Source organism: Centroberyx gerrardi, chromosome 4 (genome assembly GCF_048128805.1).
Source record: "Centroberyx gerrardi isolate f3 chromosome 4, fCenGer3.hap1.cur.20231027, whole genome shotgun sequence".
In the NCBI taxonomy this organism is placed as follows: Eukaryota; Metazoa; Chordata; class Actinopteri; order Beryciformes; family Berycidae; genus Centroberyx; species Centroberyx gerrardi.
In genome coordinates this window covers 16,728,456-16,756,353 of record NC_136000.1, presented here as the reverse complement: position 1 = coordinate 16,756,353, position 27,898 = coordinate 16,728,456, and the positions used below count along the sequence as shown (strand labels likewise).

Here is a 27,898-nt window from a genome sequence, read left to right as displayed (position 1 = left end):
GACAGATGTACAAAAACCCCAAAAGCAATAGGCTATTTACTATCAATTTATTCTAGGTTACAACATGGAATACATGAAATATATACTACGCTCTACTGCAGCTACATAATCACACTCTTCACACTCTTAATACTGGATGACTTACTTGAGCGATTTTCTGTAGCTGAGAAGCCTGGACAAAAATAGACAGCAAAAACAAACCGTGAGAATCAAGCATAATTGTTTAACTATTACACAGAACGAGCAAACTGAAACCGCTGCACAATAAACAAATTAAACCAATAAACACGCTCTGCAGTGCAGTATTTATGTCCATGACAGTTAAATTGGGCCTCATTGAAGACAGCATCATGGTACTGCATGTTTAAGCAAGAAAGTTTAGGCGGGTTTTTTTTTTTTACCCGATCCACTGTGATTTCCTAACTCTGACAGACTGACTTTGATGTTTCACTCTGAAAGAATGTGCAAATGGGAGCAGAGTTGAATGAGGCAGCTGGGTATCACTGTGTGGCTGCCTTTTCTTTTCATGTCTGAAGACCAGCAGCTATGCAGATCGTCAGCTATAGATAAAACTGAAGATTTGTGCCCTCCAACACTGCTGAACCTTCCAAACAATTTAAAGATAGTGAGCGGGTAAACAAATTAGAAGGGTGTCAAGCAGAGGAGTGTCAGTATAGCTCTGCAGCCCCTGCCAGTGAGGCAGGGAGCCAACGAGCACACTGTAGGGAAACCACTGATGCTGCTGATGCATTCCAACTAGAGCAAAAACTGTGTGAACAGCACGTCATCCACACACTCCAACAAGGGCTTATCACAACAGCAGCAACAAACCACACAGATGGATGACTTAACGCAAGCATTTATGATGAACATGATGATGACACACAGGCTGATGGATGAAAGGATGGCTACAGCGCACAGCCAGATGAAACACACCAAAACATGGTACACACACAGACCAAACCCCAACTTACTGGATGACATATATCTCTTTCCGTCTAAAGAAGAAGGAAGAATACCTGGTGGGAGAGAGCGCTGAGTGAGAGAAAAGCAAAGCACAGGCAGCCCTGCATGGGCCGGTCAATGTATGTGTGTGTGTTAACACGCAAAGTGCAGGCATAGCAATGGTATCATAAGTTATTTGTAGCATTCATATGAGTGAAAAGGAGAGTTATTAACACTGTACATCATATACCTAGAGAGAGGGTGTTCATATTTGAAGGGTTTCACTCCCGAACGCTATATATCCATTTTGGAAAAAATTTGCCACTTGAAATTCACCAGCCAATATTTGAAAAACATAAATGATTCTGTCCTTTTTTTTCCTATTTTATAAGCAAATGTCTTAAGATGACTCCTAACTTCAATACTCGCCCATAATGTGCTTAACTTTCGTGCCAGCAGTCAATATGGGAGAGTGGGTGTCATTTTTTTTTTGAAATGGTGGATATGTCATTTTGGAATGAAACTCTTCATTTGCACATATTTACACAGTGTAAAGTTAAGGAACTCAGCCCAGTGTCCAAGGCAGTCACAGCAGAGCAGACAGGCAGAGGCACACACACTGTCCTAACCCCAGTCTGACTAAATTCACAAGACAGCTGGAGCAGCCGAATGCTGAGCGCAAACTACATGACTGCCAAAAACCTAAGATCTCCGTACTCCTCACATTCAACGACCTCCTTTCCCATAGTTTCTCATCTTGCCGATGTAGAGGCGCACACACTAAACAATATGGCACAGACATTAAAAGATTCTTCACTTGGATTTGCTCGAGAAGGACCTTTGTCTTGCCAGAACAAACACGACATGTGACTCCGTTTTTCACCTGATTGTGCAAAAATGGAGCTTGAGAGGGAAGAGCAGCCCGCAGCACTTGTGTGTGCGCTCAACGCTGAAAAAGAAAAAAGAGGGCTAGATGCCGAATTTGTAGGAGAGAACGGTTGTGGGGACGTGGGCAGCATGGACTGTCTGTTCTGCAGAGCTGGATCTAAATTATAAATGTGTTGTTTTGTAGTTTCCACCTCTTCTGCCTGGTTTCCTCATTGATTATTTCTACTCACTATTCTTCAAACTTGTCATTACATATCTCACACTACAAGAGCCTTGCTGATTTTGTGTTGACAGGTGCGCCGAATTGCCTCCGACATGGTGATTTTCTCTCAGATCGCAAAATCTTGTCGGGGATAGCTAAACCGGCCCTAAAGTCTTGTAGTGTGCGCCCAGCTTAAACCGCTGAGCACCTGTGTGTGATATTAGTGTTAAAGTAACTAACATGTGCGTTTGCATGACTGTATGTATGGCTTTGACACAGAAACATAGACTAACCGGTTGAGTTTCTCTTCTTTCAGCTCCAGGTCGGCCACAGCGATCAACTGGTCCAGTTTATACTTGGTCTCTATGATCTCTGCCTCTCTGGGTGAATAAGTCCCGCCCTCTTTCTTACGTTGATGGATCCTGACATTTGATGAGGAGCATGTCAATCAAAACACATTTTCTCATGGTTGTAACGGTGGGAATAACCTTTAAGAGATGGTCTTTGTACTGTAAATTGAGATTGGTGCAGGGGTTTGGTAAATACGTGAATGATGGCGGTCTTACTTGACTGAGGCATAGATGATCATGATGAGTAACGCAGCCAAGGAGACGGAGAGGACCACACCCAGAATGATCTGCTCATCTCTGGTCAACAACCCGTCCACTGCAGAGAGGGAGAGGAAAGAGAAAGATGTTACCTTCCTTAGAGTACAGCAAGTGGTGACATCACCTGGCATCACCTAAGATCAGCCAATAACAGATGGCAATTTTTACACAGATGTGGGTTTGGGGTTTAGTTACTCTTTAATTTGGAGTAGAGATAGACAGGGATGGACGGATTTACCTGCAGTTTTGACATTATCAGAATACTCAGAGTCTGTATACTGGCCCTGGATGTTGGTGGCTCTGAACTTAAACCTGGTGAATATTGAACAACAGTCGGGGCAATGTCAGTACTGCATTTTTACAACACTCACACATACACAGTGTTGGTTTTAATCGGTTTGTGTGTGTGTGTGTGTGTGTTTGTGTGTGTGTGAGTGTGTGTGGTGTACTCACACATAGTCAGTGCTAGGCTTCAGAGGTCCGTTGCAGAACTTGTCAGTGTCGTCCTCTTCCATACAATGATCATTCTCTCCGATCACATACGTTTCTGCAGTGGGGTCATTGCGCCTCACCAGCGAGAGGCCATCTCCAGACACACGACGACCGTCTCTGATGAAGTTGCGTGCGTCCGTGTGTGTGTCTCTGTCCTTCAAACACAGCGGGTTAGGGAACCCCTCGTCGGTCAGGTAAGGGGCGGGACGATGAAAGTAAGCGTGCTTCCAATCAGTCAGGTTCTTCCCGTCCTTTACTGTGACAGGAAGGAAGTTAGAGCGGGAATGAGCCACAGGGTTCAAGTTTCTGCTGACATTACGCTCCTTGGTTTTTGCTTAATTTTGCTCTTTTGTGCGCTTAGGCAAGATTCTAGTTGAGGTTTAAAATGTAAGTCTTGTTCACCTGACTTTAACGGCCTATACTGGTACAATCTTAAAAAGGATGTGTCATTTTTAACACATCTGTGTGTCTTCTTTGGAACAACACACACATATGTTAATAACAACACATGCTGTGTTAAAATGTATTGTCATTAACATATGCTGTGTTGAAAAGTAACACAAGTGTGTTCTGACCCAAAGAAGACACACAGATATGTTAAAAATGACACACCCTTTTTAAGTGTGTGGCCAAAAAGGTTCAAATAAAAGTGATGGTTGTTAATGTTTATGTGGAGTCATACCCCCTGACTCGGCCACGATGACCTGAATGTTTCTGATTGGTCCATTTTCGTCGCTATAGAAACAGGCAGGCATGCGGACGGTGATGCTCCTGTGGGTTACCATGGCAACTTCTCCACGGCCCAGCACTGCCTGGGGTCTTTGGGTTGGCTTGGCCGGGGCTGGAACACACGCACGTGTGAACACAGGGGAACACACACACACAAAAACACACATACACACACACACACACACACACAGACAGAGGTTGTGTGGAGTTATGTGTGATGAGGTGGTTTTAGTGCTGTCAAATTTATACAACATGACAAACAGGCTGCTGCTCTGAACAGTCACAGTAAAACTGCACCTCCCAAAGATCAACACAGGTCTAACAATATTACTGCGGTACAATTGCAGTGTCAGTGTGGGAACAACTCAGGTATCTAGGCTTGCATATTGTTGTACTGTGCAATAAAACTGTGCAGCAGCAATCCTCCATCTTGCATCTATCCTGCGCTGCTACAGCAGAAAAGGAGAAACACTTCACCAGCAGTGCAGTGCGCACACAAAAAGTGGGACTTCTACAATGGCTACATACAGTATGTCGGCAGGGTAGATGTACCTTTTATCCCTGTTGCTATTTGGACTTCTGGGCTGAGCGGGCTTTTACCAGCCCCATTCTCTGCTGCAATCTAGAAACAGACAGACAGAAAGAAGAAAGGCAGCAGAGTGATAAAGAAACAGAGAGAGGGATGAATGATAGAATATGGCAGTCTGAACTGGTCAAGGTCATATGAGTTGTGGAGTGCTGGAGGGACTGAGTGGAGCTGTGGAGCTGTTCTGCTGTCAGAGCTGCTGACGGCTGTAGGTGTGTGACCAATGAGAGTGCATATGAATGTGTGTGACCCTGTGTGTGTAATACGTTTGCTCCTCACCCGTATACTGTAGCTGTGTCCTCCCTTTAGGCCATCTATGAAAGCGGTCAGCGTGCCATTCTGTTTTTGGATGATATTAAGATTGACGGTCATGAACAGCTTGTCTTGTTGGTAGATGTGCGCTGAGTAGGCACTGATGTTTCCATTGGGTTCCTCTGGGGGGGTGAAGGTCACCATCACACGGGTCACCACCTCTGGGAAAACTGCCAGGGTCACGTTCTTTGGTGGGTCTTTGGGCACTGAGGGACAGAGTACCAAAGGATAATGGGGACTAAGGCAGAAGGAGAGGTCGTATTTACAGGTGGGCATCAGGAGAGTCGTTGTCATAGGCGCTAGAAGATTTAAACCACCACATACCCTCCTCCAGGGTTCGGATGAGGGTGGGATTACTGGCCTTCCCGTCCCTGGCAGCGTCCTCCAGTGGACCGGTGAAGGCGATGACGGTCACAGAGTAGAGGGTGAAGGCCGTCAGGTTGCTCATGACGACATCCTTCCGCTCCCCTGGAGCCCGGATCATCGACTGGTTCAAACCTGCATCATCCAACTGACGGATGGAGTAATTTAAGGTCTTCTGCATTTTGCTACATCATATCTTAACCTCCTTGAAGCGCTACTATGACAAGAGGCACTTCAGCTGGCTAATGTCCTGCCATAATCACCATGACCAGTTATGTAACTAATGACCTATAATTAGGTCATTAGTTAAACGAATTAATGCATTAATCAGCAAATGTTTCTATGTCAACATACTTGTCTTCACATAACACATGGATGGTATTACTATTAATTCTGTATCATAAAGCATTAAGGAGTTATAGCAGCTTCAAGAAAATCAAGGCGCTCCAAAATCTAATCTCAGACTATCGCATCAAACTGTGCTTTTTGTTTCATTGGCGGCATGTATATATTTTAGTCCTCATGCTACTCACTGAGATGATATGCACTAGATAGGAAGTCGGTCCAGAGAGGACAGCGGGAGCGTCCCATTGGATACGAAGGCTGTTGGACTTGGGTGTCACCTTTAGGCCACGTGGAGGGGCATCAGGGTCTGAGGGGAGACACAGGTATAACTGCACACACTGCCTATGAGATGCTCTTAAAGGAAACAATGGTTCATATTCTCATCTGACATATTTGTGTCTAACTAGCTGAATATCTGCAAAAAGAAACTTTACTTTAAAAAATATGGGTTCTTAATAGTTTTTCTTCCAGATAATGGATAAGCACGCTGTATAGCCCTCTCCGGACGGCATTAGTGTTACCAAGGGAAGTCAGTTATTTGATTTTGCCCATGCACATCAGTAGTTTTATCCAGTCATCCAGATGGTGAAACAATTCACTGGGGACCATGGTAATCCAGGGACACGCCCGTGTGAATGTGTCACACAGCGTCACCCACAGTACAGAACTTCAAATGGCTCCATATCGTTGTAAGAGTGATGCTATTCTACCCTGCCACTAGTTACATGGCCCTTGTAATGCAGATACCAGGTGTGCAAGCCGGCAATTGCATGACACACCAGATGTCAATTTGGATGGGATTAAAATTAACCTAGGATAAAATACAATAGTTAATTTCAGACAAAATTCTTACTGAGGTAGTTAGAGAAAAATCACTGACATGTTTCTTTTGGATGGGATAAAATTCAAATCCTGAGGTAAAAATTACCAATCCCCAGACCCACCCCTGGTAATACTAAGGCCGTCCGAAAAGGGTTTGTGACTGTGATGTTCTTACTCCCAGCCAGGGTGCGTGTATAGATCCAGGGTGTGTGTTCCCCTACTCCAGCGTTGGTTTCAGCTGCCAGTCTGAAGCGGTAGTATCTGTATTTAGCCAGCGACGGGAGCGTGAAGCTGCGGTTCCCCTCAGAGCCGTCCGAAACATTCACCAACACCACGCCTTCAGAGTCCACGCAGTCCGGGGCCAGCTCCTGCTCTGGGGCCGGCTCTGCAGCAGTGGGGATGTCCGGTTCACAGTCAGTTGAAAGCAGCTGCACAATGATGTGGTAGTTTTTCAGCAAGCCTGGACTGGAGAGCGGTGGAGTCCAGTGAAGTGTCACGCTATCGATTGTGACCTGAGATATGTTTAGGGAGCGAGGGACACCTGGGACTTCAAAAGGGAGACAGAGGGGATTGAAACAGAGTGAGTATTCATTTCTGTGTGTCATCCTATCAAATCCAATGCAAATCATAGGACACTGGGATACAGTGTTGACATAGTAAGCTGTGCCTGATTCAGAACATGCAAAATGATACACAATGCATAGGATGGGCTACCTGATTCAGGATGAGTGGCAGCAGTACAGTTAATTTGGTCTCCTGGTCCTGCAGAGTTGACTGCGGTCACAGTGAGCGTGTACTCCTGGTCCGCTGACAGCCCGGTCACTGTGTACTCTGGCGTGTGAGCCATGTGTGTGTGATTTTGTACGTCTGATTCCACTAGAATCTGATAAAAAGTGATCTGTCCATTGGGGTTGGCTGGAAGGTCCCAGGACATCTGAATTGAATCCCAGCTCACTCCAGAGCAAGATAGATTCCCCACCGCATCGGACACTGGAGACAGATAGAGAAGAATATATGAGAGAGAGAGAGAGAGAGAGAGAGAGAGAGAGAGAGAGAGAGAGAGAGAGAGAGAGAGAGAAAGAGAGAGAGAGAGAGAGATAGAGAGAGCATGTGCAAATGTGCGAACTGCAGACATCTGCAACTCTGCCAATCTGTCAATAACCATCCTGGTACAAATTTTCTTTTGGCTATTATGATGAAACATATCAGCTATATTTTATCTCATTTATTTAATTTATATAATTTTTATTTAGAATCATTACTAGCTTTTCAGATTTTGTTCTGCTGTAACGAGGCATTGTTCCCCTCAGGGATCAGTCTGTTCATCTCAGTTCATCTTATCCTATACAAATGTTAATTCTGATGACTGATGAATTTTGAGAGAGCAGGAGCCGAGGACTATGAGTAGAAGCCTAAATCAGCGTTAGGCAGCCTGTGTGCGGACAGTATGTACCTGACTCGTTGGTAGTGAAGGTAACAGGCCTGCTGAACTCGTCCCCATGGCCCACTCTGGTGTAACTGTAAACACTGATCTCATAGGAGCTATGGGGCCTGAAGCCTGATAGATGCGCTGTGGTCGACGGACCAGAAGAATTCTACACACACACACACACAAAAAAAATGGTACATACATCTAAGCATGGAGATTAAATCATGCAATCAAGAAAAAAATAAACCATGAAATGTGATTACTGGCGTAGATAATGTCTTACTCTATCAGGGTCTGCATGTGGCACATGTGTGTATGTGTTTGTATGAAGGCATAATGTTACTGCTGAGTGGTATTTGGAGTGTGAAATTAGAGGTAGCTTGTGTGTGACAGTGTGTATTGTTATCAAGTGCTTTCTGGTGTGTGTGTGTGTGTGTCTGTGTGTGTGTGTGTGTGTGTGTGTTGTTGTTGTTGGAGGAGTAGCATTTGGTGTGTGAAATTAGTGGTACCTGGTGTGTGACGGTGTGTGTGATGAGCTCGCGGATCCTAAAGCCGTAGTGTGTAACTACTCCATTGGGCTCCAGAGAAGGCTCCCAGCTCAGCCACACAGAGAAGGCTGTGTGGTTGTATATAGTCAGGTTGCGGGGAGGGGACATGGGGCCTGAAACACAGTCAGTCAGATCGATATTGACTAGCATGAAGAGTCAGGGATGATGAATGAGATCAGGTTACGGGGATTTTTTTTTTACTACTTTTTCACATTCTCAGTCTCATCTCAGTCTCATCATCGACAGTGTCTTCATCAAAAGCAATGTTAGGGTCATAATTTAAAATGTACATGCTTGGTGACATAAAGTTTCTATCAATAATCTCTAAAACGACTGAGTGGGACTGCACTTTACCACAGAAAACATGAATCAAGGTGCCTGTACTTGTCTTACATTTAAAGCAGTACATAAAGAAGTATTGGGGAAAATCTTCTGGAGGCGGACAGGGGTAAGTTACGTTCTGTGAATTAACTGGAAATTTTGTTCATGTACATTGACGGAAGTACATTTAGGGAAAAACATTTTCACATATGGAAAGCAAATCCTCCTCATTGAAACTTTGCTTAATGTCTCGCTCCTATAACAGTGTCAGAGTGATTGATAATGCTGCATACAAATCTGAGATCTTGCCCCAGAGGCTTCCAGGCGACAGGAAAAGCTTCTCAATCTCCGTAGCTTTAAAACCTATTTTACCATGGCGGTGACTTAGTTGTAGAAACGTAAAGAAGTTCAAATCAGCTGTAATCTGCTCAAAAATGTTCAAAGTCTTTTCTGTAAATAAATATGTCATATCCACTATCCCCTTTGACATCCAGTCTTGAAGTCCGATGCTCCTAATTTCTAAGGGGCAATCGGGGTTGAGAGCTATTAGTAGACCATACTGATATGTTCTTCAATAAATTCCTTACATCTTTCCAGGCCAAAAGTGTACTATGAGTAACAAAATGATCAAAGGCAGCCCCTTTTAGATATTATGAATGAATCCCTAAGATTTAAGCAATCTTGGGTGACGTGTGAAAGATTTAATACCAACCCATAATGATTCACATCTATCAAGAAACCAGCTAATCGTGTGTGTTATATCTGAGCAGTCCAATAGTAAAACTGCAAATTGAGTAATGATGCCCGCACCCAGATTTTTTGGCTTGGTAAGCTTAGAGAATTTTATTCAGAGCCGCTTGTTGTTCCCTATACCTATAGATAACTGTTTTTTTTAAAGAAAGAGCCCATCAGGTAACAAGAGAGACTTTGAAACAGATAACAGAGTCGAGGCAGCATGTTCATTCTCATGACATAATTAGTTCATTCTTATGACATACTATTTAAGATCAGGGGCAATGATTATGCTGTGATATCTAAAGCCAGTGATAGCTATCTGACATGACAAGGGGACACCAATTTTAGGTTGGGGGGTTACAGGGATTTTAACCCAGCGAGTGCTTTAAAACTGACCTGCTTCATCAGTGTGTAGCAGCAGCAGGAGGGCAGGCCCTGTGCCCTTACGCGTTGCAGCGGTGATACTGAGGTTGTAAGGTGTGTATGGAAGTAGGTTGGTGAGGGTGATCGAGGTGTTGGAGGTGTAGGAGGTGTTGGAGGCATGGGAGGAGTTGGAGCCTGTGGGGCCAGACAGCGTGAGGGCGTACTCTGTTATCTCCCCGTTGGCCTCCAGGGGGCGCTGCCAGACCACAGCGATAGAGGAGGACGACAGGTTCCTGGTGGACACCACCAGCGGAGCAGAACTAGGGACTAAAGACGCACACACACACACACACACACACACACACACACACACATCAGTGACAGACAGCGAACTCACAACAAACAGATGTCTACAGTCAGGCTGGGAGATTTGTTGACTTTTTAGAGCCCTTCTCCATAAGTGTATGTTTGTGCTGGTGGGTGATCATAAACTCACTGTCGTCATCTGTTCTCAGGTGCATCGTGCTGGTATGGTTGTGGGCGGCACCAGCACCAGTTGCCGGGGTAACAGTGAGAACATAGTGGAAATACTTCCTGAGTTTGGTGAAGAGGAGGACATTGTCGGTTGTGCTCTTGCTGATGGTGGTGTTGGCAGCCGGAGGCCCAGTGTTGGGGGGGATGCCGGCCTCCTGCAAGGTGAGCAGGTAGAAGGGACGACCATTTGGCTCCAGAGGAGGGTCCCAGCTGAAGACGATGAACGTGGAGCTTAAGATTTTAACAGTCAGGTTGTGGACCCCGTCATTGGGCACTGATGAGAGAGAGGAAGGTGGAACAGTGTTACTATTACTATCTGCCACTGACAATTCTGCTTGAAAACTGTGAGCGTTTGGATTTGGCTTTATAGTGCAAGCCAGTAAATGAGGCCATCAATCAACCATACACACTCTGACACTTGAGGGAAAATGAACAGCGCACCAGCCATCATCATAATCATCATAATCAGTATCATCATTTGTCACAAGCAGCACATCAAGTAGGCTAGCAAGATATGGAGTGACAATTCTATAGCATCACAGAAAACCCAGCATAGTGTAATAGAACAGTAGACAGTCGGAGAAACAAAATCCTATAAAGTCACCAGCCCATTCAAAGAAACACAGAGACATTTAGGAGGGGAAACTCGGAACACCAAAAACCTTTGGACTGAAAGAGGTTGAGCAGAAAATACTCATCCTGACACACCCACGTTTAGCGCTCATCCTCTCAGCCCCTCCGCTAGTCACTCAGTCTGACCAGGTGTGCAGAGAGGGCACTAAGCATCATGGTACACAGAGTAGAAAGGGGAGTGTAGATAAGGGGGAAAGGGGAGATGACACTTGAGAGGCCCATAAGATGGATGAGTGGATGAAAGGGGCCAGGTGTGTGTGTGGGGGTCTGAGCCCAGGGCAGTGTGCCCCTGCTGGGCTTGGCTGTGCGGGAGAGGCAGGGGGCTCTGGAGGTCCGGTGCTTGGCTGAGAGTGGAGTGGCTAGAGCACAGGCAGAGATACAGAGTCAGTATAAGCAGTAATCATTCAGAGACAGAGAATACTTAAGCAAAATGTAAACAACATACTGTATATATATGTATGTGCCAAAGTTTATGGAGGCTGTCTACACCATTTTTACCAAAATCACATAAAAACAAAGAGATCAGTTTGATGCACCGTAAAACCTCTTGCATCGAATAAGATTAAAAAGACTAATTATAACTAAACACTATATGCAAATGCTGGTTTCCACAGAACCAAGATAAACCTAATCTGTTTCAGACTTGTGCTGGTTCTGTCAGCATGAACTTTCCTTGGAGGAGGGCAGAAAACACTTCTTTTCTTTTTGTCATGAAATCATAAACGTTTCTGTACCCTCTTTCTTTCTTCACTGTGTCTAATCCCTCGCAACTTTCTTCTTGCTCAGTAAAAGGAAACACAAACTGGTTGTCTCCAAGGCACAGGGACTCAGGAAGACAACAATAGAGCCAGTTTGCTAGACTGACAGTTATCTCCTTTCACTAACAGGTGGAAAGTGATATCTTCAATCGCAGAGTTTTTATGTAATTTTATGGAGCTGAAGAGTTTGGAAAAAAGTGTGCAGACTTGCCCCCAGTGAGACTGCCAGTTAGTGTACGTAACACCTGTCTGGTCTCATGTATGTATATTCACTTTATGTAATATGTATTGGTGTATGTGTGCCTGTGTGTGTGTGTGTGTGTGTGTGTGTGTGTCTGACTGACCATCCTCAGGTGTGATCAGGGTTAGGGGCTCGCTCCACACCCCTCCGTCCCCCTGTAAAGTGCTGGAGGTCATCCACAGGGTGTAGTTGGTGCCCCCAATCAGCCCAGTCAGAGTGTAGGAGAAGGCCGAGTCAGGAGAGGCGGGGGCAGGTAAAGTAGAAACCGGTAACCTCTACGGAGGAAGAGAGGGTGTACTTTCACACATCATTGCAAGGCGCTCTGGTTAACGGCATCAGCTAAACGCCTAAAATGTGTGCTGTACATTCTGTATAGTCTCACCTGCTCAGCGACAGTGATATTGTCAGAGTAGTAGATGGTGTAGTATAAAATGATTCCATTGGGTTCAGTGGGTGGATACCACAGCAAGGTGACAGAGGAGGTGGTCATATTCACAAAAGACACATTCTGTGGCGCGTCGAACGGCTCTGAAGGGCAGGGAGCACAGACACAAAGGACAAAAAGACATCTATTCAGGACCTGCGAAAAACTGGCAGGTCCACACACATCCATGGCAAGGGAATATGTTCTATGTGACATAAAAACAAACATTTATCCGGCACCTGCATCAGTGGTAGTAAAGCTGATAAATATCATGACTCCTCCATCTCCCAGTTTGGTCCAGCTGGACACAGAGGCATTGTAGCGACTCTCTGAGTCCACATTGACCACCACTGAAGTCTCTGTCACATTCTGCCACACATCCCCCGTCTCGTTCCTAACACAGAGAGCAACCGTTCATGCTGCATGGTGTTCTATAGTCTTGGAAATAGTGAATGTTTAGCATGCCTGTTTTCTTAGGATTATTAAACAGTCAAAGAGAGACAGAGGGGGGATGGATTTATAACTCACCAAACTCTGACAACGTAGTAGAGTATGTCTGAATTGGCTTCACGTGGCGGTTTCCATGACAACTCTACCTCGTAGTCTGACAACTTCTTGGCATGGAGGAACTGAGGGGGTGTGTCTGGGGCTGAGATGTGGGAGAAACACTTCGCAATTGATATAAAACAAACATTGATATGGCTTGCCAATACAGAAACTGTATTGGTACGTGACGGTGCTAGGTTTTTGAAAAAAGAATCCTGTCAAGTTTGCGTTGCGTAAATCAGGAACTGATAAAGCCATCAGAAACATGTCAGAGAGAAACAGAATTTAGACCTGAAATGGAAAAAAATGGTTAGTTGTAACGATTCCCTTGTTTGTACTTCTCAGGCCGGACAGGAGGAACGTCTCACGTGGGATCAGGTACCTGTGATTTAACACCATTAGCATTTGCTGGAACAGAAAGACGTAACTGAAGAGGATAAGACCTAAGTAAAGTTAGATTCAATCAGATGCCCTTCAAAGTTGATGGTCAATCATGACGCAATCTGAGCGGCCACCTGAAACACTGAAAACAAACCCTCCCTCTCCCTCTTCCCTTGCCCCGCCCCCCTCACCATCCTCCAGCGTGGTGATGTTGAGCGGCTCGCTGCTGTAGTTGCCCGGCCCGACACGTGTGTGCGCCTGCACCATGATGCGGTAGCGTGCGTACTTCTTCAGATGTGTGATGTGGATGAAGTTGGACGGGGAGGTGAGGCTGAGGTAGTGAGTGGAGTTCCAAAGCTCCAGGCTGTAGTGGATAATGACCCCGTTAGGCACCAATGGGGGCTGCCACGTCACGTTCACCTCGCTGGGACTGACCGACTCATAGGAGAGGTCATACGGAGGACTGCCTGGGACTGGAGAGGAGGCGGAACACAAGGTTTACTCAGATTTGAACAGTAGATATTGGTAATATCTGTCCACATTTGTGTATTTGTGTGCGTGGGTGCATCTATGAACATACCATCCTCTCCAGACAGCATGAGTAAAGTGTCTGAAGTTTGATTGCCATGCCCATAACGCGTGAACGCCCTGACAGACACGTTGTAATAGGAGAACGGCTTCAGGCTGGACAGAGTTACTCTGGGAGAGGAACTGTTCACCACAGCAGAATAGGACTGGTTCTCATACAGGACCTCGTATTGTCGGATCACCCCATTGGCTTTCTCTGGTGGAGACCAGGTCAGTGTGGCAGTGGAGGGCCTGGTCTCTACCACAGTGAGGTTCTCAGGGGGCGAGTCAGGCTCTGTGAGGGAAAGGAGGACAGTGAGAATGACGGGGGACTGGAGGGAGTGCGGATCACATAGTTGATTTGCCTGCTGTGTTTGTGCATGTGTGCAGTTTGTGTTTAGCACTTACCGTCTTCTGAGGTGAAAACAAAGATGTCATCTTCGTCAGACAGAGAGCTCTCTCCTACAGCTGTAGATGCAGCCACACGTAGCTTATAACCAGTATACTTGTCCAAGTCTGCAACAAGAGAAAAAACAGACATTTAGCAATAGACATATATTATAATGATTGCACAGAATTGCACAGACAGAGTGAGTGAGTGAATGAGTGAGTGAGTGCAGAGAAAGTGTACTCTACCGGTCAGCAATATGCTGGTATTGTAGGCAATCCTCTGCAGGGCCTGATTACTATGGAGCTTGAGGCCATAGACAGTGTAATGTGTGATCCATCCATTGGGGTTGAGAGGTGGGATCCAGCTCAACAGTATGGAAGTTGAGCTAATGTTCTGATAGGATACATCCAGCACCGAGCTAGGGACTAAACAGTACAATATTAGCATCAGAGGTGACATCAAAAATCTGAAAAAACAACACAAGTTTGAGATAAAAAGACACATCTGAACCCTCAAGAACTATTTCAGTTCTATTTAAAGACTATTGTAATGCCTCTAGAGTATTATATTTTTTGTTGATCGTTAATGTTTACTGCAAGTGTTAACTGACCACCCACCCTGTTCCCTCGTCTTCTCGGTGATGTTTGTGGCAGGGCCCGCTCCCACAGCGGTGGAAGCGGTGACCTTAAAGGTGTACTCAGTGAAGGGATTCAGATCTGACACCAGGTAAGACAGCTCCTCAGACCGAACATCCACCACCTCCTCTCTCACCGTCACACCTGCAGCATGCACGCAGACACAGATACACACACACACACACACACACACACACACAGAGGATTTATAAGCACTTTAACAGTTCAATTCTCTTCTGAGTCCTTGTATCAAGCAAAGCGAAGGCTGTTGAAAGTGTAGAGAAGCAGTGTTTACGGTTAGTGCTCTACCTCCTGTAGTACCAGAGACTGCTGCCGTGCGAGTTGAGAAGTGCCCTGTAATTGCAACATCACGGGTAGATGGGTGGGGCTGGCCAGGGGTCAGGGTCAGGGGGTCAGGATCAGAGGTCATATCCATGGTCTGTGATTGGTGTGTCAGCCAGGGCAGGGGCGTGGCAGGTGGCACAGAAGTGAGAGAGAGAGCAGAGGTCCCTGAGACCGCAGGTTCAGAGGTTAGAGTGGGTGCGGTGTGAAGGTCCGGACCAGAGGCCTTACTGGTCAGACCGGTCCCAGTGGTGCTGGGAGTCTCAGTGGCCGTGGGGTCAACAGTAGGACTATGGTCCGGATTGAGTTGAGCGTCAGTGTTCGTGCTGGAGTCAGAACTGGTGGGGCCAGAGTGTGTGAGGCTGGAAGCAGTTATGCTGGTGAGCAGTGTGCGGTCAGAAATGGTGGCGGTGAATGCCGGTGGAGAGGTGGTCTGGCTGAGCTCAGCTGATCTCTTACGGCGGTCTGAGCGGTCAGAGAGTTCAGGAGGAAACGTACCGTCTTCATACAAACCAGTCGTATTCAGATCCTGATGGGAGGAAAAATACATTCATATGAGCAACAACAGTAGGTAAGCATGCACATTCGCAATCGAATTTGATGCGATTGATTCTCCAGAACAGGCTCAGGCTTTGAGAATGAATTTTTTTCAACAGTACTGAGCTGTGACGGGACAAATATATGGTACATACGGTAGCTATATAAAGTTAGATTTCAGACACTAAAACCTGGCCTACCGCTTCTCCAGTGAGGGTGATGTCCTGCTGCAGTGTGTCCCCAGCCAGGACCTGCAGTCTGTACTGGGTGATCATACCATTGGGCTGGGCAGGGCTTTTCCAACTCACACGGATAGAAACCGAGTCCTCAGCTATTGCCCTCAGTTCCTGCACTGCACTGGGCGCTACACACACACACACACACACACACACACACACACACACACACACACAATGTACATTATGCAAAGCATGTGTAGCATTGTAGTCATGTTTCTTTACAGTCTGAATGGCCTTCATCTGAATGTAAAAAGGGATGTGTGGTATATTTGTTTGTAGGCATCGTCCTTACCTTCGGCAGGTGTGACTACATCAGTCTGCACCTCTGGGCCCACTTCACCAGCAGATTTGGCTCGGACTGCCACTGTGTACTTTGTGTAGGGGTTCAAATCAGTAATGACAAACTGCATGTCTGTTGTGCTGTGCTCATACATATATCCTAGGCAAAAAAGAAATGGAAAATTGAGAGTAATATGGTGAATTTAGTGTGTGTGTGTGTGTGTGTGTGTGTGTGTGTGTGTGTGTGAGTGTGTGCCTGGATGAATATTAAATAACCTGTAGGTCCATAGAGGTAGATGACGTAAGTGAATCTTCCTGTGATGATGGTGGGAGGTTCCCAGGACATGGAGATGGACTTAGATGTCATATTCCATACAGTGAGGTTTTGTGGAGGGTCCTCTGGTGCTGCAGCACACACATGAACAGACACACACACACAGACACACACACACACACACAGAGGATTTTTTTCCACATATGCTGATAACCTTCAGGTTCTCATATTTATTGCTCTACCATAGATACTGTGGTACCAAGTCTGTTCACTATAAATGTTACTGAACCACTGCTGTTGTAGCACATAGATTTATTTTTAAAACCTTGACCAAAATCAACCACACTGTAAAACCTCATAGTGCAATTTAATGAAATCAACTCATCTACCATTAACGTATTTGTGCCAGTTATGAGCTTCATGACTTATAATCATGAGTTCACGTCCTGTGACTTAAAATTATAAGTTGAAAGAGCACCTTATGAAGCATTCACTTAGAGGATGGAGCATTCATTTAGGACATGTTATGTATGTATCTTAGGTGAATCATAGGTCAATTTCTGATTAAAAAAAGAAAAACATGATCAAATTTAGTATCTACAGATTTTGGAAATTCAATAAGGTTAAGCAGACATTCTCTATTACACATGGCAAGTAGTATCCACTTCAAGCACGTGTATTGCAGCTGCATACTTAATGACAAACAAACAAGAGCAACAAAAAACCTCCGCACTAGTGAAACAATAAATAACACTGAGATGCAATCAATTAATAATAATAGTAATCAATTAATGTAATCAACTTGTAAACACTAATCAGCATGACTAGACATTTGTTGATTGAACTTATTGTCTTAAGTTCACACAGTTAGTTTTTCTACATTATAACAACTAATGATCTTTGACCTAACTATTCAGTACTTTTTCAGTCAACTCACAATTTTAAGGCAGCCAGGAAACTTATATTTTTAAGTTGAAGTGCCTTAATATTGTTTGCAGTGCAAAAGCGACGGCATTGTTTCCCTACATTTCTACATGCAGTTTATGTACCTGATTCTGGCATGCGGACCATAGTGGAACCGATCTGGCCCTCTCCATCGGAGGTGAAGGCAGACACTTCGAAGAGGTAGGCTGAGTAAGGCCGTAGCTGATCAACTCCTACTGATATGGGAACACTCCAGGAGGCTGCAGGGGGCACGGCGGAGATGGTGATGGGGGGAGAAGATGCCGTTACCTCCGAGGGACTGGGCGTCCCGCGGGACAAGATATCTGCTGCGTCCTAAACACATACACAAATCAGAACCATGTAGGACAAACACAGAGGGAAAAGTAAATGCACAGAAATTCACGTTTTAAGCCTTCTATACAGTAAAGGTGTTCGGTGTAGTAATATCACAATAATAATATATATTATTATTATTATTATATATACAGAGAACATTTCACAACAACAGTTCAGTCAAGAAGAGGGAGGCAGAGAAGTTTTAGAGAGAGTATAATACATTGCAGTGTGGTAGCGCTACAGTCATGATGTCCTCAGCGTTGATCTCCAGCATGCGGACCGTCTGTCCCGTACGGGCGTGTTTAGCTTTGACCGCAAACTTAGTGATGAGGCCATTGATGCGGCGCGGGAGGAACCAGGTGAGCACTACAAAGGTGTGGTTCTGAGCAAAAGCTGTCAGGTTCGTTACCAGGCCAGGAGCTGGAGGATTGCGTGGAACACACACACGTACAGACACAAACACACACACAAACACACACTATTATATTTTAGAATTTGAGATAAAAATGCATGAGGATGTGTGTGTGCATTTCCATGGATACCCACGGGCCTCAGCAGTCTTGATGTATAGAGGTTTGCTGTATGCTCCAGTGCCAGCTTGAGTTTCTGCTGCTACCTGGAGAGAGACAGCGAGAGAGAGAGAGAGAGAGAGAGAGAGAGAGAGAGAGAGAGAGAGAGAGAGAGAGAGAGAGAGGCACGGGTTGGTAGGTATTACTTTTAATGATTTATTCATGTCCAGTTCAATAGGGCAGTCATCAGATCTAGATTAAGTGCTAATCTCAGGTAGTGATCAGAACTGCAATCACCTGCAACAGTGTGCTGTTGCAGGTGATTCACTGATCCCGGTAACAACAACAGTACAACAGTATACACCAAGTCTGTCACCAAAGCCAAAGAACAGCACATGCACTTGACGCACATGGCTGGGCACATGCTGAATCCATTTAAACAGAGAATAATTAATGTCAAAACCAAAACTATGTTGATATATTCATCTTGATCTTCCATTTGCCCTTTTATACTAAGGCAACATGTTAAATACAGTATATCGCTGTTGTCGAATGAAAACCTCATTCTGATTTTGGTGACCTCTCAAAAATGTCACCTTTTCAAGAACTAATAAATACAGGTGTGATTTTAGCTTGACGACCATGCATTTTTTTGTTTATTCTATCGGTTTTAAAAGGGTGCATGTAATCCTTCAATTGAAGTTAGTAAAACATGAAAATCACCAAAACTGGAATTACAAGGTTTTCACCCGACAGCAGCGATATGCAAAATTTTTACAGCCCAGGTATAAATAAGACAAAAAATATGGAAGATTTTAACCAGCCAGTTATACAGAATAAGTTGTTCATGAGCTCAGCTCTGTGCACGGTTTAGTGGGCCCACACACTAACAGGTCAGATGGAGTAATATGATACATGCACACACACACACACATACACACACACACATACACACATACACACACACGCACGTATAATCACTCTGTGCGTGCCTCTCTCACAGAGTCCATCTCTATGAAGGTCATTGTGGGTTAATGAATTCTGAAAACTAATAAGCGTGATCACATTCAAGCTCAATGACAACAGACAGTGGAAAGAGCCATGGGCGATTCATAGATCTGTTTACCTGATCAATAATTCAATCAGGATCAATTATTCAGCCAGATCAAGAGAATAGAGTCTGATCTGTTTTAGCTAGACACATCCACGCACATGCAAAGCCCACTCTGTTGTATACCTACTATACATGTATTTGTGTTGAGAGCAATAAACATACGCTCAAACCTAGGAATAGTACAAAAGTACATCTGCCATTGCTTGGTATGGGATACACCCGATACACCAAGATCACTGGTGTTTGGGTGTGTATATATAGTTATGTGTGTGTGTATATATACTGTATACATAGACATAAATACGTATATATGCACAATACATATACACATAACATATACACTAAAAATACACACCCAAACACCAAGATGTATCCCATACCAAGGAATAATATCCATGGAAAATGGTCTCATGTATGCATGTGTGTGTGCATCATGTGTATGTGTACATGCATGACGTCAATATTGGACTATGGAGATGTGATATACATGCAAGCGACCTCTAGACTCTAGTCTATCATTTGGCCTTGTGTCTTATTACAGTTTCAAACTCATCACTGTCTTATTTACAAAGATCTGCTTTTAAAACTTCCATCTTACCTCACTACACTATTGTCCTATAGAAACTCAAGCTATTGTACGAGATGTACTTTAGACAAACCTTGAGTAGCGACAGAACTAGGCTGAACTGCCTTTAGTGTGCATGCTCCAAAAATATGGAATGAACTCAGGGATCATTGAGACTAAATGTCCTGATAACATTTGGACAGTTTAAATCTCTGGTGGATGATTTAATTATGGAAGAGAGCACATGCACTTGTATAGTATAACTTAACCATACTTAACCATTGATATTGCCTGTAATAGTCTTCGTTGTGTTTTTATCTTTTACTGTTTATCTATTGTTATTGTTATTGTTTCCATTGTATGCCATGTTAACAGGGCACCACTGTAAAAGAGACCTACATCTCAGTTGGGCTTTCCCTGAATAAATAAAGGATAAATAAAAAAAATAAATGAGTATGTGTAAGTGAATATGTATGTGCATGTTACCTGAATGCTATAGGTAGAACCTGGGGTGAGGCCATTGAGCAGGGTCTCTGGTACGTCCAGGTATCTGGTCACCAGTGTGAAGCCAGGATCGGGGTAGGGACACACCTCCTTGTACCTACAAGAAGAAATCAAATTTTATCCAAGATGATCATCTAGTGACTCACATGATACATTTAAGTATTGGGCAGGATTAAGGAGTCTGAGGGAAGGTAAAGGCACGTGGCATAGCATGTTTTGTATCTTACTAGATTCTGGTCCAAAACTGTACGTCATTGGAAGAATTGACACATACAACCTGCATCAGCCCACACAAACGAGACAGACACAAATCCTGCATCACATTTTGGAACTACACAACAAAGTACCTGATGACGTATCCAAGAACACCTTTGGCATCAGCTGGCGTAGTCCAGGAGATAAGAATACCATTAGAGCCCACCCTCTCTCCTTCTAGGCCAAAGGGTGGACCTGGAAGAGGACCTGGAGAGGAGAGGACAGAGGAGAGGAGAGGAGAGGAGAGGAGAGGAGAGGAGAGGAGAGGAGAGGAGATTGTATAGTGTGTTTAGATAAGTATTTTAACTATCAGAGCTCAAGCAAACTGGGGTCTGAAGTGCATCCCATGTATGTGTAGCTGACAAACATCGTCCCATCTCTCTCCCTCTACCCCCCCCCCCATCTTTTGTATCGCTCTACTGTATACAATAACATCAATAAACAGAAATTCCATACAAATCAAAGAAAAAACAACTATATCAGAACTCGACTGAACATAGCAACAGAGCCATTAGAAGAGTAATGTTGTTGTCTGTGGTGGACTGATCTTAGGTGTGATTGAGAGTGTGTGTGTGTGTGTGTGTGTGTGTGTGTGTGTGTGTGAGACTGTGTGTGTGTGTGTGTGTGTGTGTGAGACTGTGTGTGTGTTTGAGACCAAACTCTGATGAATAAGGCCTCACACCGCAGTGGCATTTCACTGACATTCACTGCAGACCCATTCATCCTGCGGTTCAAAAGCCCAGGCTAAAGTTACCTCAGAGGAATTAAACGGGGAAGGGAGACACACACACTTGCACGCATGTGCACTTGCATATACACGCGCACACACACATGCACACACAGAGGAAAAGGAATTAGTACAGTAGGTGTGTGTGTGTGTGTGCGTGTGTGTGTGTGTGTTTGTGTGATATACAGATACTGAAATAAACAGCAGAGGGCACAAGAGAACTTGTTGGTACTTGAACACCCAAAACCCTTACAAGTACAGCATATAACAATAATAAGAAATCCGGATCCTTTGTGTATGTGCATGCACGTGTGTGTGCGTGCATGTTTGTGTGTGCATGCGTGCGTGCATGTATGTGTGTACACTTGTGTGTGCATGTCTCACCACTTTCATTGGTGTTGACTATGCGGCTGACTGGAGGGCTGATGTTGGAGGAGGAGGCTGCAGTGACGGAGACAGTGAACTGTGTTCCTGGACTCACACTGTCCACATCAGCCTGGGAAACAGCAAAACACAGACACATGGTCACAACACACAAACACACACAAACAACAGCATCAAACTCACCAGTTATGCTACAGTACAACATATCATTGATACCTAGCAATGACCTCTCCTGGCATTCTCAGCATTCCCCTGAAATATCTTCTTAAACCCTTGTAAATCTAAAACCAAATTATCATGGTCAAATCTAACCCTAAAGGCACGCAGCCTTCTGATGTTCAATCCCATGCTGTGATAAATCATCTTACCCTTGCCTGAGCTAGAAACTTAAACCCTTAAACCATCAGTAGCGATACGAATGTTGGTGGTTGAAGTTGTCCTGAATGGACAGCAAGTCGCTGGTATCTGCTAATGGGTGCGTTTGTTTGCATTTCACCTTGTCTGTCTGTCACCTTGTCAGAATAGAGTGCAGTCTTTTCACCTGAGTGTATGTTGCAACATTTGCAAGCTTTTAAAATGTTTGAGATATGATGCATTTCCCTGAACCTCTGACAGCAGTATGCTGACTGACTTTTTTGTCCTCTCAAAAAACATTTTCTGCATCTGTGCATGTCCTCTACCCACATATTTTATTTGGCAGCAAGGGTACCTACAGTACGTCGATGTGAGATAGGAGAGTAATCTGTACTGTTCATGTACTGTATATCTGAGCGTATACCTGAGTGTAAACCCATTTATATCTGAGTGTACAGGAATGCCAGATGGTAAGTCTTAAATTCTTACCTGTGAGTGTGCCTGTCCCAAGTGCAGTATAAGCAGCAAGGTGAGAGAGAGGGCCATGCTGGATAGCAGTTAGCTTTAGTTAGACACAGCAGGGTTACAGAGGCCTTGCCAGTAGAGATGCATCCGGTGTTACATATAGTACATACAGGTTAGCGGTGGTCAACAGGTTAATCCACAAGTTGAACAGAAGTGATTCCAAAGCTAGCAGGCAAGCTAGTTAGTGGAGGTACTGTAGGTCACAGGGTTAGTTGTCCAGGCAGTGAATGATGGAGTGTCTTGGTCTTGAGGTATTCCAAGTATTAGCAGTTAGCCAGTGAGGGCCAGAGAATGGCAGGGCAGCGGGTCGTTTCATTAACACAAAGCTAACGCTCTCCCTCCAGTCTCTCTCTCTCTAGGGAGAGCTGCTGAAGCAAATGAATGATTCAGGGTTGAGCTCATGAGGCCTGCCTAATAAATAATGAGATCTATTACTCAACTGTGTGCTCTGTGTGCTCTCTGTGTGTGTATGTGTATGTGTGTGTGTGTGTGTGTGTGTGTGTGTGGTGTGTAAGGTTACATTTGGGGGGTATCTGACACCTGGCAGCCGGGAAGAGCCAGTATGGGGCGGGACTTTGTTGAATGGGAGGAGAGGCCATGCATGTGTGTGTGTGTGTGAGTGTGTGTGCGTGTGTATTCAGTATCATAACTCAACTAGAAGGCCAGTGCTCTACAGTAGCACGCCTCCTCCCTCCACTGCTCCTGATAACATCTCACTGATGGTATTTATGTGTGAATGCAGCTGAAGCGCAGACTCTGCCATTAACTGTAGGCTACATAAATTCATCCCTAAAAGAATGCAAATCCTGTCAGTTTCTTGTTGTCCAAGTGTCCGTGATGAGTTTATTAGGTTAAAAAGTATGTAAATTCATTCACTTGTTACTGAAGGCGGGTAGTGAGTGTTTGACTGAGGATGGTCTGTAAATGTGTGTGTACCTGAATGTATCCGTCACGTGTGGGGTGCACTGTGACTTCTCCCTGGTTAGGCAGCAGGCTCACTTGGTACTGATCCACACACCCTTCCGACTGCTCCCAACGTAGCGAGAATGCACGTGCAGACACATTCACTACACACACTCCCCGTACACGAGTTGGCACTCATGAAGGACACGAAAGGGAGAAATAGAGTAAGAGAGGTGGGGAAAGTTTCTGTAATTCAATGAAGAGGCAAGCAGGGAGACATAATGGGGTGTTGACCGGTGCAGCCCTTGTACTATCCTCTACCTGTGGTTACAGTCAGAAAGGCCGCGCTCCCCGCCAACACTCCTCTCACTCTCTCAGCGCTCACGTTGTAGCTGCAGCCGGCCACCAGCCCCGTAACCATGGCAAGCCGCTCCTCCTTGGGTACGGTGAGTGTGTGTGTGACAGAGGCGTTGGCCACAGTGACTCTGTGGAAGTCAAACTCGCCAAGCGCACTGTCCCAGCTCACAGTGGCAGAGGAAGAGTTCACGCTGAGCAGATGAAGGGCACATAATCCTGCTGGTCCTGGAACACACAACACAGGCAATTTTATTATTTAAGCCACAATTTAGCAATTTGTTTTTATTCTTTATTATGAGGAAACTATGTTGTGACTAAGAAAGCACCAATTAAAAACAGCTTTCTCTTTCATGATAGGCCAGTGCCTGTGGGTGCGGGTGAAGGGCCATACAGGAGGCCTGTGTGTGTGTGTGTGTGTGTGTGTGTGTGTCTTACGTGTGTTGAACTCTCTGTGGACTGCTTGACTGATGTCTGAACCCAGCATGCTGTGGATGCTGACGCCGTAGTCTGATCCGGGAATCAAATCATTGATCTCATAACTTGTACTCTGGACAAGCACCTCATGCCATGACCTCCTGTCCACCGATAGCAGGCCAAACACCAGCTGAGAAGAACAGGAACATGCCATCAAGCATAGATAAATCTTTAGAGACCTTTGCAGAGCTTCAAAAACACAACTCCAAGTCTAACTAATGTCACTGAAAAGATTAAGCTATTTTGCGTTGCTGTGCATCTACAAATTTCTCTCATTCATTTTATTTTTTACAGTTAGCGTGGGTTTGCATGTGCGTGCATGTAGAGTGCTTGGTCATTCTTCCTGGCCATGGCTCTAAGGTGGTCATACATCTTTAAAGGGCCGGTAACCGAAGCTGTGCTGTGCCGACAACAGTTGCTAGGCAACCAACAGGTGAGTGTGTCCATTTGGAGTCCACAGGTGAATGTGAAACCCGACTCAAGAGCCTGCTTCCTCCTCGAAAAAACTCATTTTGAGTAACGTGTGTGTTTGCGTGTGTGTGCATGAGACAGACGACATGAACATACATGTCATCAGTCCATCTGTCTGGTAGTTACTACAGTAAACTGATATGCCTGAACTGGCAACCTCTGCTTCTTTGATTGTTCCACATATTGAGCAAGAAAACGGATGCACTAATGTAGATATCCTACCTTATACCCATCCACCTGTCCCGGTGGTGATCTCCAGCTGACAAATACAGACGTCACAACCTGCTCTGCAAGGACCAATTCCTGTGGCCCCTCTGGGACTGGACACAAAACGCCAATTATCATGTAATACTACGTACTGACACATTGTCATCATCAGTCATTCTGGGTAACATGCATTTGAATACAGGTGTGAAGTGAACTTTTTATACACTTTATATGTTCAGTTTGAACCACCAGGGGGAGATAGTGGAGAAGGGAGAGTACTGAGATCTCAATGATCTACTTTACACAGTGAATAACTTCTGTGGCAAACACTTGCTGTGTGTAAAATCAATGTGTAATCAGTTGCATTAGACAGCATTATCAGTAAGAAAAGGCTGAGGCAAAGACACATAAACATAATTTCCTCTTTCGCTGATCCCTTCATGGTTTAGCCTTGAGCTCGCACTCCTTATGAAACTCTTGATTTTTTAAAAAGTTTTATTTCAGGCTATCCTACTCTGACACAATAATGTAATAAAATGTTATCAGTAAGCCAAGACTGAAACCAAATACACATAAACATAATTTCCTGTTTGGCTGGACCTTTCATGGTTTTACCCTTGAACCTGCACTCCTTATGAAAATCTTGTGATAAAATGTTTATTTTTAAAAAGCTTTATTACATACCACAACGCTCCCCTCCCTCACATAATAATAATTTACAATTTCCAGCTACATTAACTTTGTAAAGCAAATCTCTCTCTCTCTCTGTCTCTCTGTCTCTCTCTCTCTCTCTCTCTCTCTCTCTCTCTCTCTCTCAATATTTGGTGTTTGTGCACTGTATGCCTGTTAAGCTCTTTAACTCACTGGTATGAAGGATAATAGTAGCAGGTTTACTCCTCTTCTCTCCACTGGTGCTAATCATTTCAATAGTGTACTGGCTTCCAGGAGCAAGGCCTTCAAAAGTGTGAGATCTGTAGACACACACAGCTCATCCAATTAGTCATCTAAGCACAAATGAGTAATCAGTGTAATAAGACAGTATCAATGTTGTTAATAAAGACTATTTGAGTCATCATTATTGGTTGATGAAAGTGAGGCCGACCTGGGCTCTTGAGGGGAGAGGTTCAGCTTTTGATTGGAGGTTCTGTTTTTGCTTGACAGGATGAATCCGCTAACGACTCCCCTGACCGTGCCCCAACTGATGCCAATGGATGATGTTGTTTTATTGAAGATCGACACCTCCACTGGACTAGGAGCTGACACATACATAATACCACACTTCGCAATTAGAGAAGAAAGGTGGAGGAGTGTGTGTATACAGTATGTGTGTGTGTGTGTGTGTATGTGTGTGTTTACCTGCAGTGATGTTGACAGTGACAGGGGGGCTGTCTGTGAAGGATTCCTTCTCTGTTCGTACTGCAAAGTGATAGAGTCTGCCTGGAGTCAGACTAGAAAACACTGCACTCTGACTGAACACCTTCTGCACCTGTAGCACACCACACATACAAAGGGGAAATCATTTCTTAACTTAACCAGGAAAATTGACTAAGAACCTTATTATAATTCTTATGGCAACAACCAGCAGAATTAGTTACAGGGAGAGGCAGGGTTACAATGCATAAACTCATACATGATGATGTAAAAACATAGTCTTTAACTATTGGTCACCAGGAATCTCCACTGGAGCAGCTGGCGATTAAGTGCCTTAGTGCAATTCAGTGATCATTTTTGCAGGTGGGAACCCTTCGCATTTACTTCCACTACCCAGTTAGTCTGGGGATTTGAATATGAACTTCAACAAGCCTGCTTCTCTAACCTTGAATTTTTAAGTTACCATGAGTGAACGGTCACAGTCGAAGCACATGACCTCGTAGCTGTGAGCCTGTCCTTGTGCTGGATCCCAACGCAGCTCTATGGAGGAATCTGTCACCACACCCTCCCTCACTTTGCTAGGAGGGGCCAGGCCTACAATCAAAAACCATATCACACATCACATACTGTAAGTAACAAATATGTTGAAGGTACTAATTAACCTTGGTTTAGGGATTTTTACAAACTTTGTGATCATACAATGATGCCTGATTTATAGTTATAGATATATAGCACTGAATAAATTATTCAAATATATAATAATAATAATAATAATAATAATAATAATAATAATAATAAACTTTATTTGTCAGAGTTTACAAAGTAATTTAACAATCAAATAAAAGTAAACATCAAACTAATAAAATAATAAAACAAGAAGGAACAATGAAAAATTATATTAAAAAAAAAACCCAACAGGATAAAAGATGTCATATAAAAGCAAGTCTAAATGTTTTCAGAACTGATGATGGCACTGATTCTGCAAGTCTCAGCCCTAGGGATGGGACGATATGCTTATCTCACGATACAATGCAATACGCGATATGGGGTTCACAATTCGATACAACCACAATACGATGTAATAAATAAAAGTTAAATGCCAACAAAGTCTTTTTATTTCTGAGCCACAAATCTTTCTAGCAATGGCATTGTCCTACTAGTATGTAAACACCAATTTAAAAATGTCATTACAAAGTGAAAATAATAAAATTTTGATGGAAAGCTTGTGAAATTGTGAAGGGCAAACCAACTCATTTGTAATTACTACAGCAGAATAAAATATAGCTAATATTGCAATTCATTTTTTTGCCCAACAATACGTATTGTCACATTTTCATATTGCTATATTGAATTTAGATACATCGTCTCATCCTCACTAAGCTCTTCAGGCAGGTGGTTCCAAAGTCTAGGGGCCTTGATGGAAAAAGC

The 27,898-nt window shown here is 44.2% G+C and overlaps 1 protein-coding gene across 1 annotated transcript in view; it reads right to left on the bottom strand.

The window, feature by feature from the left end:
• Positions 1-27,898, bottom strand: part of ptprq (protein tyrosine phosphatase receptor type Q) — a 49,072-nt gene that overhangs the window by 4,391 nt on the left and 16,783 nt on the right. Inside the window, exons 22-65 of the mRNA XM_078283055.1 lie at positions 26,934-27,064; positions 26,456-26,585; positions 26,202-26,355; positions 25,964-26,070; positions 25,115-25,212; positions 24,383-24,551; positions 23,912-24,172; positions 23,624-23,784; positions 21,812-21,920; positions 20,790-20,904; positions 20,425-20,539; positions 18,297-18,366; positions 17,971-18,170; positions 17,519-17,747; positions 16,472-16,600; positions 16,209-16,355; positions 15,878-16,041; positions 15,108-15,669; positions 14,781-14,942; positions 14,409-14,588; positions 14,181-14,288; positions 13,786-14,067; positions 13,397-13,678; positions 12,807-12,927; positions 12,518-12,672; positions 12,237-12,382; positions 11,958-12,129; positions 10,185-10,496; positions 9,722-10,015; positions 8,231-8,382; positions 7,746-7,887; positions 7,007-7,282; positions 6,468-6,839; positions 5,659-5,777; positions 5,087-5,273; positions 4,730-4,968; positions 4,417-4,486; positions 3,818-3,976; positions 3,097-3,391; positions 2,882-2,955; positions 2,602-2,701; positions 2,329-2,457; positions 975-1,019; positions 146-172 (exon numbers count right to left, since the gene is read on the bottom strand). Of these exons, the coding sequence (XP_078139181.1) occupies positions 146-172; positions 975-1,019; positions 2,329-2,457; positions 2,602-2,701; positions 2,882-2,955; positions 3,097-3,391; positions 3,818-3,976; positions 4,417-4,486; positions 4,730-4,968; positions 5,087-5,273; positions 5,659-5,777; positions 6,468-6,839; positions 7,007-7,282; positions 7,746-7,887; positions 8,231-8,382; positions 9,722-10,015; positions 10,185-10,496; positions 11,958-12,129; positions 12,237-12,382; positions 12,518-12,672; positions 12,807-12,927; positions 13,397-13,678; positions 13,786-14,067; positions 14,181-14,288; positions 14,409-14,588; positions 14,781-14,942; positions 15,108-15,669; positions 15,878-16,041; positions 16,209-16,355; positions 16,472-16,600; positions 17,519-17,747; positions 17,971-18,170; positions 18,297-18,366; positions 20,425-20,539; positions 20,790-20,904; positions 21,812-21,920; positions 23,624-23,784; positions 23,912-24,172; positions 24,383-24,551; positions 25,115-25,212; positions 25,964-26,070; positions 26,202-26,355; positions 26,456-26,585; positions 26,934-27,064 (7,651 nt within the window). The remainder of the gene's footprint in view (positions 1-145; positions 173-974; positions 1,020-2,328; positions 2,458-2,601; positions 2,702-2,881; positions 2,956-3,096; positions 3,392-3,817; positions 3,977-4,416; positions 4,487-4,729; positions 4,969-5,086; positions 5,274-5,658; positions 5,778-6,467; positions 6,840-7,006; positions 7,283-7,745; positions 7,888-8,230; positions 8,383-9,721; positions 10,016-10,184; positions 10,497-11,957; positions 12,130-12,236; positions 12,383-12,517; positions 12,673-12,806; positions 12,928-13,396; positions 13,679-13,785; positions 14,068-14,180; positions 14,289-14,408; positions 14,589-14,780; positions 14,943-15,107; positions 15,670-15,877; positions 16,042-16,208; positions 16,356-16,471; positions 16,601-17,518; positions 17,748-17,970; positions 18,171-18,296; positions 18,367-20,424; positions 20,540-20,789; positions 20,905-21,811; positions 21,921-23,623; positions 23,785-23,911; positions 24,173-24,382; positions 24,552-25,114; positions 25,213-25,963; positions 26,071-26,201; positions 26,356-26,455; positions 26,586-26,933; positions 27,065-27,898) is intronic.